Source organism: Sesamum indicum, linkage group LG12, assembly GCF_026168435.1.
Source record: "Sesamum indicum cultivar Baizhima isolate 11 linkage group LG12, ASM2616843v1, whole genome shotgun sequence".
NCBI classification, from domain to species: domain Eukaryota; kingdom Viridiplantae; phylum Streptophyta; class Magnoliopsida; order Lamiales; family Pedaliaceae; genus Sesamum; species Sesamum indicum.
The window spans coordinates 11,523,208-11,534,129 of NC_142668.1; the positions used below are offsets into that span (position 1 = coordinate 11,523,208).

At 37.4% G+C, this 10,922-nt stretch overlaps 3 protein-coding genes, 1 non-coding gene and 1 pseudogene across 5 annotated transcripts; 3 read left to right on the forward strand and 2 right to left on the reverse strand.

Moving 5' to 3' along the window:
* Positions 1-278: 278 nt before the first annotated feature.
* On the forward strand, positions 279-1,941 carry LOC105165452 (protein DELAY OF GERMINATION 1). 2 transcript variants are annotated; one of them, XM_011084468.3, is made up of 2 exons: positions 279-746; positions 1,128-1,941. In XM_011084468.3, exons 1-2 carry the CDS (start codon positions 279-281, stop codon positions 1,410-1,412), a joined length of 753 nt encoding a protein of 250 aa, XP_011082770.2. In that variant the 3' UTR covers positions 1,413-1,941. The 2 variants fall into 2 exon arrangements, with proteins under 2 accessions (XP_011082770.2, XP_011082771.2); XM_011084469.3 differs by having other exon boundaries at positions 279-734.
* Positions 1,942-2,747: 806 nt separating this feature from the next.
* Positions 2,748-4,168, forward strand: LOC105165450 (transcription factor-like protein). The gene is made up of 2 exons (XM_011084466.3): positions 2,748-3,295; positions 3,792-4,168. Exons 1-2 carry the CDS (start codon positions 2,843-2,845, stop codon positions 4,020-4,022), a joined length of 684 nt encoding a protein of 227 aa, XP_011082768.1. The 5' UTR covers positions 2,748-2,842; the 3' UTR covers positions 4,023-4,168.
* Positions 4,169-5,347: 1,179 nt separating this feature from the next.
* On the reverse strand, positions 5,348-5,452 carry LOC148784854 (U6 spliceosomal RNA). The gene has a single exon (XR_016063483.1). It is a non-coding gene; the product is annotated as a U6 spliceosomal RNA (small nuclear RNA).
* Positions 5,453-5,470: 18 nt separating this feature from the next.
* LOC148784855 (U6 spliceosomal RNA) lies at positions 5,471-5,528 on the reverse strand (annotated as a pseudogene).
* Positions 5,529-6,799: 1,271 nt separating this feature from the next.
* On the forward strand, positions 6,800-10,580 carry LOC105165449 (tubby-like F-box protein 7). The gene is made up of 4 exons (XM_088876596.1): positions 6,800-7,362; positions 8,053-8,140; positions 9,045-9,174; positions 9,841-10,580. The coding sequence occupies exons 1-4, from the start codon at positions 6,910-6,912 to the stop codon at positions 10,415-10,417; spliced, it is 1,248 nt and encodes a 415-aa protein (XP_088732722.1). The 5' UTR covers positions 6,800-6,909; the 3' UTR covers positions 10,418-10,580.
* The last annotated feature ends 342 nt before the right edge of the window (positions 10,581-10,922 follow it).

A 10,922-nucleotide genomic window follows, 5' to 3' on the forward strand; every position in this document is an offset into this window, starting at 1 on the left:
ATATTCTTTTTATTTTAAAACCTATCAGGGATGATTTATGTAATTTTTGAAAAAATAGAAATGATTTGTATAAAAAGATAATAAATAAAAAAATATAAGTATAATATCCCTAATATACATTCACGTCGCATGACATAGATTTGAACGGTGTAGTAAATAATTACAGTTACTGTAATCAACCTGTTATTATAAATCCATACTCAAGACTCATCACAAACCTCATATCCCAACCCAGAGAACACACAGATTTTCCACATAAAATCCCCGCCAGCCGCCTGATGGCTGACTTAAATCACGACCATTTCCAGTGCTGTTTCCAGAACTGGATCCTCCAGCAGCACCAGGACCTGGGGGAGCTCGTCAATGCACTCTCCCTGAACTGCAAGGTGCCTGACGACGAGCTGAAGCCGCTCGTGGAGAAGAGCATCAAACACTTTGAAGAGTACCACGGAAGGCGAGCTCTGATGGCACAGCACTACGCCCCGTCGTTCTTTTACCCAACCTGGTGCACCTCCTTTGAGACTGCCTTCTTTTGGATCGGTGGCTGCAGGCCATCGCTCGCCTTCAGGCTCGTGTACTCCGTTTGTGGCACGGAGCTGAGTGGCCAGCTGAGTGAGATCCTCCGGGGCGAAAGAAAGGGCAACTTGGCTGATATTTCTGCCCACCAGATGGAGATGATCAACACTTTGCATTGCAAGACTGTGAGAGAGGAAGATATGATGAGCACCAGGATGGCAAGTTTACAGGCATAATGGTTTTCTCTGCTGCGTTTCCCTTATAAGTTTTCTGTCAAAAAAAGAACTCATCACTAAGATTGCTGAGGCTACTATGATCAAACTTGATTATCGGGTTTAACTCATCATAACAACATAAATTTGGTCATATTGACGATCAATAATATAAGGTTCTTTGAATGCGAAAATTGAGCATAATCTTTGTTTACTACTACAAAACACAAAGATTGATGTCCATAAGAAATTAATTAGCCATAGAAATGTTTCTCCGTTTGCAGTACTAACTAATCCCATGATAGTAGTATGTAGGTATATTGCTGAAAAAGGATGAATAAACCCAGATTATATATCAAAAGCTGATGTTATATATGGATGTGAAATCTATATATGCAGGAGGAAATAGCAGATGAACCTCTGGCAATGTTAGCGACGAGCGCAGGGCGGGTGGGGGAGTGGAGTAAGGAGCTAGTCCGGGCCATGGATGCGCATTCTCTGTCGCTGGCAAGCATTCTGGCAGACGCTGATAAGCTCAGGATCAGCACGTTGAAGGAGTTGATGGCCATTCTCACCCCATTCCAGGGCGTAGATCTTCTAATCTCCATCAAGAAACTTCACCTCTCCATGCATGAGTGGGGCAAGACAAAGGAGCTCCAGTTGAGAAAACCTGCAGCTCCATGATCAAATATATATATATATATATATATGTGTGTGTGTGTGTGTACGTCTGTGTGTGAGTGTGTGAAGTAGCTGTTTGAGTGGAACAAAATAATAACTTGGCCATGGGAGTGTGTGAGTTCGCCATTAATAAAGTAGCCCGGATGTGTTTATTGTAATTAAGGGCCTTTGTCTTTTATTCCGTGGCGGGTGTGGTTTTCGACAAGCTTGGCGTGTTAGGGTGGTGCATCGTTGTGGCGGCGGAGGGTAGAATTGTTGATGGATGAAAATCAAGAGTGCAGCCGCCGCCGTCCCTCGAACAAGAGAGCCTGGAGATGTACGACTCTTTCTTTAATGAAATGCTTGTTTCACCTTAATTATTTGTTTGTTGGGGTCGGTTGATAAACTTGTTTGCATTTCAGGATTTCCATCACTTGGATTATTCTGTCTTGTAAGATAAATTTCAAGTGAATCTCGTTGGTACTCTACATGCGTGGTTCCCTTTTGCGGTCCAGAATTCAGTGAATCCAATTAGCCCTATATTATGTACCAATTGTGTCTTTTATTTCAAATCATATTATATTTTTTTTATTTTACTTAATATATATAACTATGTGGATCAAAATAATATATTATATTTTTTTAAAAAAAATTATATACATAACGTATAGAGTAAAAGATAAATATTATTAAAATATACAATAAAGAGTCCAAAAAATAATCATTCCGCGCTTAAATCGGGCCGAATACAATAGACATGGTCCAAAATATGAAAAATGAGTCGAATTATTTAAATTAATGATAAGTATAATATATTTATCATATAATTAGTTATTATTTTTTTAATTATAGGTCAATTACATTTAAATATATTGCATTAATTAGATAATTAGTTTAGATTATCAATTTTTCAAATGGGTTTTAAAAATTTGGGATAATTATACTCCGCTCCTCAAAGGTTTGGTGTAATTATACGTAGATTTAATATAATTTAAAAAATTATATCTAACACATTTGAAGTTTGTTTTTATTTAATAAATAAATCTCTTCATTAATTAATTTCTTTATCGAATTGAAGAAAAAATTGAACAAAAATCAGTATTTACCCCAATCTAAAATCTGTTTTTTAATTATTTAATATTTTTTTGGAACATGATGAGGTAACAGCAACAATAACATATAATGATATTTACTTTCATAGAAGTAATAAAATTTAATTGAAAACAAGAATATTCTACTGATGAGTTGCCAAGAGTCATAGGAACAACGAATAGTCTGCTTCCAACTGTGTGGCACGCGCCGCTAAAAGAGCCACCCTTTTCACTAACGTGCCTCTCTATAAACCCTCATTCCACCCAAACCCCCCACAGCCCCGCGCCACCACCCGCTCTCTCTCTCTCTCTCTCTCGCTCTCTCTCCCCTTTTCTCTCACCCACCCACCCACCCACAAGATAATGCTTTTCCAGCGCTTTTACGACACCTGGTTTGAGCAGCTCAGGCAGCTGGTGCAGCAGCTCAGTGAAGCCCCCATCCCACCCACCACCGAGGAACACCACCTCCAGCTCCGCCAGCTCGTCCATAAGGCCATGTCCCACTACGCGGAGTACTACAGAGCCAAGTCCGCCGCCGCCAAGCACGATGTGCTAGCTTTCTTCTCCGCCCCATGGACCACCTCACTGGAGAGGTCGCTCCATTGGATCGGCGGGTGGCGGCCCACCACCGCCTTCCACCTCGTCTACACGGAGTCCAGCATCCTGTTTGAGTCCCACGTGGTGGACATCCTCCGTGGCTTCCACACCGGCGACCTCGGCGACCTCTCCCCGGGGCAGTTCCGCCGTGTTAGCGAGCTTCAAATTGAGACCGTACAACAAGAGAATGATATCACCGATGAGCTCTCCGACTGGCAGGCATGCATGCTTCCAACATAATTAACTACCACATTAATAATAATAAGTAGGAGTTCAATTGATTAGTTAATTACCATTACATTTAATGTTGATCTGCAGCATTTTGCATAAATCTGACAGGCGGATTTATTATATTAATTTATCGTGTATCCAATTAAAAAAGAAAATCATTTAAATAGAAGATTCTACGCGAAGTTCTTGGATTGCTAAAACTTTTATTAATTATTATCAATTAATACACACATACTTCTACTAAATTGTTGAACTTTTACTATTATTAGTGTGTGTGTGTGTGTGTGACTCGAACATTAGATAAATTTTGAGGGGTCAAGAACCAAGAAAGTCTAAACAAACGACTCGTTTTGATTTTTTTTTAAATTTTTTTCTTAATTTCTCCTTAATTAGTAATAAATTCGATAATCTTAACGTAAATTACGAGAACTAATCGCATACGGTATTGGAATTCCGTGTGGTTTGATCATACATATATGTATAGGACGATACGACTGATATTCTGGGGACGAAGTACGGAGACGGCGACCGGAAAATGGAAAAACTGGCGAAGATTCTCGAGAGGGCGGACCAGCTGCGGCTGAAGACGATAGAAACCCTGGTGGAGCTGCTGACGCCGCAGCAGGCGGCGGAGTTCTTGGTAGCGGCGGCGGAGCTGCACTTCGGGGTTCGTGGATGGGGCATTCGGGTAGACCGTGAACGAGGAAGCAGTTGATCGATGACTCATGTGCATGTGATCATGTACATTTGGTAATTGTAAGAAGCTTATAACTAGACAGCAATTAATTACATCAATTTCGGGTGAATTTGAAGTTTGTTTCCTGTCCTGTGGGATTTTTAATTGTTTTATTTTTGGGGCAAGTGATGGAGTTTTCTGGTAATGATGCAACGGTCAGCGCTCTTTCGGACAGTTTTCCAGGCGGAGGATTATGCGTCGGTGCATGGCCGACGGGTGTCACTCCCTGCCTGGGGACGTGTCCTGGGAACATTTGGCTTGGCTTCACTCGTTAATTTTCATGCATCCAGGAAAATTTTAATTTAAATCAGATTTTTTGGAAATTTGGTTGAAATTACATTAATTATATAAAAATATAAATATTTTATCGCGTGTATATTTATAAAAAAAATGATAATTATATAACAAATAATTTATTTTGATTAAACCTAGTTTGAGAGTGCAAATTAAAATTATGGATTCGAGTCTTGTGGATTTTGTTTTACTTTAATAACATGTTATATATGTGGATTTTCTGATAAACTAATTTATTTCAAACTAATGAAACCATGACCAATTACTAACTAATCCAGACATGTCTCGCGACTAAGCAGATTACATCATATATTATTGCTTAGCTTCTATGCAATATTTTGAGCATTATTTTTCTTGATTTTACAACATTTTTTCTATCACGCTGCTGACTTAAGTATTAACAAGGGAAAATAAATATTCTTTTTATTGTTTTAAAAAGTTATAAGCATCTTCTTGATTTTAATATAATAATCAGTTTATTAGTCTTTTGAATTATAAATTATTATTTTATATATTTTTTTAAGATATTCTTATGGACTAATTTGTTCATATAGATTGTTTATTTAATCATCCTCACATTATATTTTAGATGTTTTTTTTTAAATGGGGAAGGATAAGATAATAATTTTTAAGTCAGTGTTCAGGGATTAGAAAATTATTTTTCATTTAAAAAAATATTTTAAATAATGAGAATAATATGATTATAACAAGTATTTTGAGAGATAGTTATAACTCTAACAAAGGGGAGCTTTAGAGCAAAATTGAAGATTCTGTATCCTAGTTTTTGAAGGGGACAAAATTCAAAACAAATGGGGGTTGGAAATGCAATTTTTAACCCCTACTCTTCCCTCCAGATTTTTAAAATAATAGTGACTGCGCAGAGGGATGGGTTGGGCTAATTCGGCCCAGTCTCCTACTGACTCAATTAAGAAAGAAGATTTGGTCCGGCCCCAATCTGCTTTATCCTCGTGTCTGTTTTGGGTTCCACACGTGTGTGTAAATGTGTGTTTGTAATTGTGGAAATTAACTATTGTTATGTGTCATCCTTACATAGGGGCCATGCTAATTTTCTCTGTATCATTTCAATTTTATCGGGACCATGCTAATTTTCTCTGTATCATTCCAATTTTATCGGGGCCATGCTAATTTTCTCTGTATCGTTCCAAATTTATCGGATGTCTCTGAAGGAACAACTATTGTTATGTGTATTAAGGGGTGGGGGTGGGGCAGTTTTAAAAAGTTTTACTCGAAATTCATCCATACTTTCTTGTCTTCAATTCAACCATTCATCTTATCTTATTTTTCCAATATCAACTTCTCTAATACAAAGTTGGAAGTCGTTGATATTAAAATTAAAGACACGAATACAATAAAAGAAAATAAGGGGTGCATTCTTTTAATTGTAAAAAAATTAAAAGGATGTAAGTGCAAATAACCCTATTTATAATCGTGTACATTTGTCATCATTGTTTAATACTAAATAATTGCAGTACTTGTGACATAAGCATCACCAAATTCAACACGCTTATTGTTGAACCCTTTCAGTCATATATGTTGGCCGCTTCAAACCAGTCGGGACGCCAGCTAATCCAATTTGCAGCGTCACGGAGAAGACGTACTGAATTTTTTATTTTAAATTTTATTATATTTTTTTATTCTAATTAACATATATATATATGTATCGTGTACCCATATTTTATTATTTATTTTTATTTTTTAAAAAATTAATCTTTAATATAATATAATTTGGAGGTAATCTCACGAGACCATATACTAAATATAATAAAGTTTGTGATATAAAATTTCATTTTTTTCACGAGACCAATTAGATATGCTTGATTCAAATTTGGTTTAGTTAACTAGGATGGGGCCGATGACATGACACCAACCTCGTAAGCTTTTGGCTGCCATCATCAAATTAGAAAAGGTTGGTAAAGTGTCTAATTTAAAACAGATTACAAAAATTACTTTTAACCTGTATTTTTTTTATTTCATTTGATTTATACACTATAATATCATGAAATTCAGCCTAACATATTAATTATCAATACTTAATAATTGATTATTAAAATAGACAATTAACTGTTATTGATTTATTTTATGATTACTATTATAAATTATAATCACATAAATTAACGTCGTTTGAACTTAAAATAACCTAATTATATGATAATTTTAGGATCCGAAAGGCTTTTGACATTACACAATCGAAAAATGTTCAAGCCGTCAGCCCTACCCACTGAAACGACGTCGTGGGCCAGTCAATTTGGTCGTAGGAGGTAATAGATTCAACTGCTAACCAAATCTCACACTGTTTCAGGATTGGAAATCTAAAAGGTATTTACACACGTGTCTCTTCGCTAAGATTCAGGGAACAGGTCTAACTTCTATTCGTCTGTGGTTAATGTTTAGCTGACAGGTCTGTCAATTTATCTCATGCCGCGTCCATGAATTTCTCTCGTGTTTCCTAAACTATGATGTTCTCTCTCTCTCTCCCCTCTCTCTTTTTGTAGGTTCCCCTCATTCCTCTCTCTCTCTCACCGCTCTCTCTCTCTCTCTCTCTGGAAACGAGATGTCGTTGAGGCGATCATTTCTGTCGCGGAGAATCGTTCATCGTTCTTTCGGACTTTCCAAATCTTGCAAAGAATCTGAAGAATCCTGGAATATCCCCTCCGTCTGCAATACTAGTTGTGATGGTAATAATCTCGGCGGAGAGGAAAAAAAGGAAGAAAATTATGATGATGGTGGAAGCCGGCAGCGGCAGCAGCAGGAGCAGCCGTGGGATGGCGTTTTATCTTTTGACTCGGGCCTCGTTGAGTCGGGTTCTTGGGCCGACATGCTGCCGGAGCTGCTGGGGGAAATAATACAGCGGGTGGAAGCCAGCGAGGACAAATGGCCGCAGCGTCAAAACGTCGTCGCCTGCGCGTGCGTCTGCAAGCGGTGGAGGGAGGCTACCAAAGAGGCTGTGGAGAAGGCTTCTAGCCATCAGCCCGGCAAAATCACGTTTCCTCCTTCCCTCAAAAAGGTCCCATTTTAATATATATTTTTTAATTGCTTGCAGGGATTATGAATTTTGGTGAGATTTTTGAATTTCTTTTGATGGGTCAAGAACATGAACATCCTGTAGATTGTTTGGTTGATTAATTGCATTTTGGGGCTCCGAATTGCTAACAATTCGGGTTGTAATTGCAATGGTGATGTCAATGATTAGGTTCCGGTTTCAAGTCTTGAATGCATATTATGAAACAAAATGACCTCTTTATCATTCTCTTACCTGAAGTTTTTGTAGTTTATTTTTGTTTGCTTGGACATTCTTGTACATTTGAAATCTTCATTAGAATGCTAGAAAGAACTAAAAATCTCAGTTTTAGTTGACAGAAGTCATGAGTGAGATTTCAACAGGTTGCATGGTTTGATTTTGTGTTGTAGGATAAAATTTGGACATTTTTTGATGCGTAAAATAATGGTTTCTTGCGCAAAATGTCCATCATTAACAACTGGAAAGTGCATTGATACGAGTTTCTGCATTAGTGAATCAGGATCGATTGTTTCTCTGCTTGATTTTCTCTATGTTATCTTCTCAGCTTGTTTTGATGTGTTGAGAATGCATATTTTGGTTGTGACTGTTCAAATATGTCATGATTACAATTATAAGTATATAACCTACTTGTTGAACTGAAAAATCCTAAATATTGTAAATTTATATATACTGCAGCCGGGGCCACGGGACTCTCCACTTCAATGTCTTATAACACGCGACAAGAAGAATGCAACATTTTACCTGTATCTTGCTCTCTCGCCATGTATGAAGACTTTCTTTTTCTGAATTGAAAGATTCATAATCACTGACCAAGAGTTTGTTGCTTCACTGCATAATTGTTTACTTTCCTGTGTGTAGGTGCTTCAGTTTTGAGTAAATATTCTATGCGTAACCTTTAAATTTACAGAGGATGAGAGAAATTTTTCTGCTGCTAATTTTAATAGTGTTTTTCTGAATTGATCTCGATACTTAATCCAGCAAGGAAATCATCTCAACAGATTTCAACACAACTTCATGTATTTGATTTTATTTAGAACTCGTTTATGAGCATCCCTTAATATTCATCTATAAATGCTTTGGAGATTGCATTCTATAGAGAAGCTTGAGGCTATATAATGGTAGTTTCTTCGCCATTGTTTCTGTGGCGAGGGACTTTCAAAATGATTAGTTTTACGTTATAAAGCTACTTGATTCGATGATTATTAACTATATTGATTGGATCTATTTGGGCAGCAAAACATTCAACTTTTGAGTGAATTTTTTATAAGATAATAGAACTAAATTGGATGTTTCTGAATGTAGAAACCCTAGAACAATCTCACACCTTCCAAACATTAGAGAATCACTTTGCTATGAAAATGTTAATTTAGGCATGCTTTTATATGGGTCTTCAGATTGCTGTTTTCCAGCCTTAACAATTAATTATCTAGACAGATATTGTTCCGATGTTTTAGAACATTTACAGCAAGAATCATTACGCTGTAAATGAACTTAGTCTTTTGTGATATTAGAGTGCAAAGGATAAGCTAAATATATCTATCATCATGTTTCTCATTTGACTTGAGTGATTCTTGACACATCCCCCAAAGTTTGTGCCTCGTTATTGTTATGGATTTCCTCATGTTTGTACCTCTATGAGCTGATATTTAAATGGGTTTCTGTTACAGCATTCATGGACAAAGGAAAGTTTCTCCTAGCAGCACGAAGATATAGAACTGGTGCCCACACCGAATACATTATATCACTAGATAGTGATGATCTATCCCAAGGAAGTAAAGCCTATGTTGGAAAATTAAGGTAAGGATTTCTATCTGCCAAATCTTGGCAAGCCTATGATGCCCCGTGTTAGATCCCGGTTTTTCTTGGTATTATAGAAGTTTTGCTAGATTTAATTGTATAGTGAGTCAGTAAGAATCTAAAGTTTCGTTGCAACCGGGAATGCTGGTTTACCTTGATTAACATAAAGATGGTACTATGAGTTCTGATTTGTATTTGTTTGTTGGTCTGTTTCTTTATTTTTATATTTTTTTGTAAGAAACTTGGTTTACCATTTAACTGTAACTCTCGCTTGTTTGCTTCTTGTATAGTCCTTGGAAACCCTTAATATAGAAAGGGACAAAATCTACTAGAATCAGCAAATTGCAGCTTTTTACACACTTCAATTAGAAATTGTCTTTAAGAGAAGTAACTTCAACTTATTGGGCTATTTAAACACGACTTGACCACAAAACAAGATGGGAAAATTTTCATTGGAGGTTTCACTTTTGCTAATTCAGTTGCGGCGAAAAGCTTCATCTTTCAATCAGGCAGGCTTAATATCTGTGATATGAGATTAACTAATACTCGGGAACTACTCTTTTGAGGATGTGATTGGGAAGTTGAGACTGTTCTTGTTGGGATTGTTTTAACCCTTATCTTCTTGGTTAATTTGAGTAACCAAATCCCTCATCTCTACTATGGCAGGTCTGATTTCCTCGGCACTAATTTCACAATCTATGATAGCCAACCACCCTATGATGGAGCAAAGCCATCGAGCAGTAAATCTGGCCGTAGAGTCGCGAGCAAGCAGATAAGCCCCCAAGTCCCATCTGATAACTTTGAAGTTGGGCATGTTTCCTACAAATTTAATCTCTTGAAATCAAGAGGCCCACGGAGGATGATATGCTCAATTTCCTGCCCATCTTCAGAGGAATCCTCAACCGACAGTAATGACGATGACTCTGAAATGAAGAGACCAGATTCCTCTACCCATGGAAACTTGGTCTTGAAAAACAAAGCTCCAAGATGGCACGAACACCTGGAATGCTGGTGCTTGAATTTCCACGGCAGGGTGACTGTCGCCTCGGTCAAGAACTTTCAACTGGTTGCCGCTATGGATCAAAGTAAGCCTGGCGGGAAGGGCGATGAGGAAAGGATGCTCCTCCAGTTTGGAAAGGTAGGAGACGACACTTTCACGATGGACTATAGAGAACCTCTCTCGGCATTCCAGGCATTCGCAATTTGTCTGACCAGCTTTGGGACGAAACTGGCATGCGAGTAATATAAGCTGTGTCTGGATTGAGAGACTTGATTCGTAGGAAATTGTTTCCTGCCTTTGCTCTTGTTGACAGTTTGATTGACAAATATATATATATGTACATGCTCTTATTGTACGTTTATTACATAAAGTTTTTCAAGTAATGAGAGTAAACAACTTTGGTGCTTGTGTTTATGTTTCAAGTTGGTGCTTGTGTTTATGTTTCAAGTTGGACGAGGATGGATCACCGTGCATGTACTGATCTCCTCAACCGTTGGATCAAATCGGAATCATTTAGTCGTGCAATTTAGCAAACCTGATAATCACATGGCCGCACCACTTTTGCTACCTTTGTAAATTTCTAGGTGGTTTCTTTTTTTTCTAAATAATTTTATTAACTTAAACATCAAGCGACTATAATAGGATCTTGCCAGTGGTGTTCTCACCGGATTTGTGGCTACAAATAATTTAAGAGATTTAGAACCTGAAATCAAAGTAAGGAGACGAACCAAATTTGAACCTCAGTTAT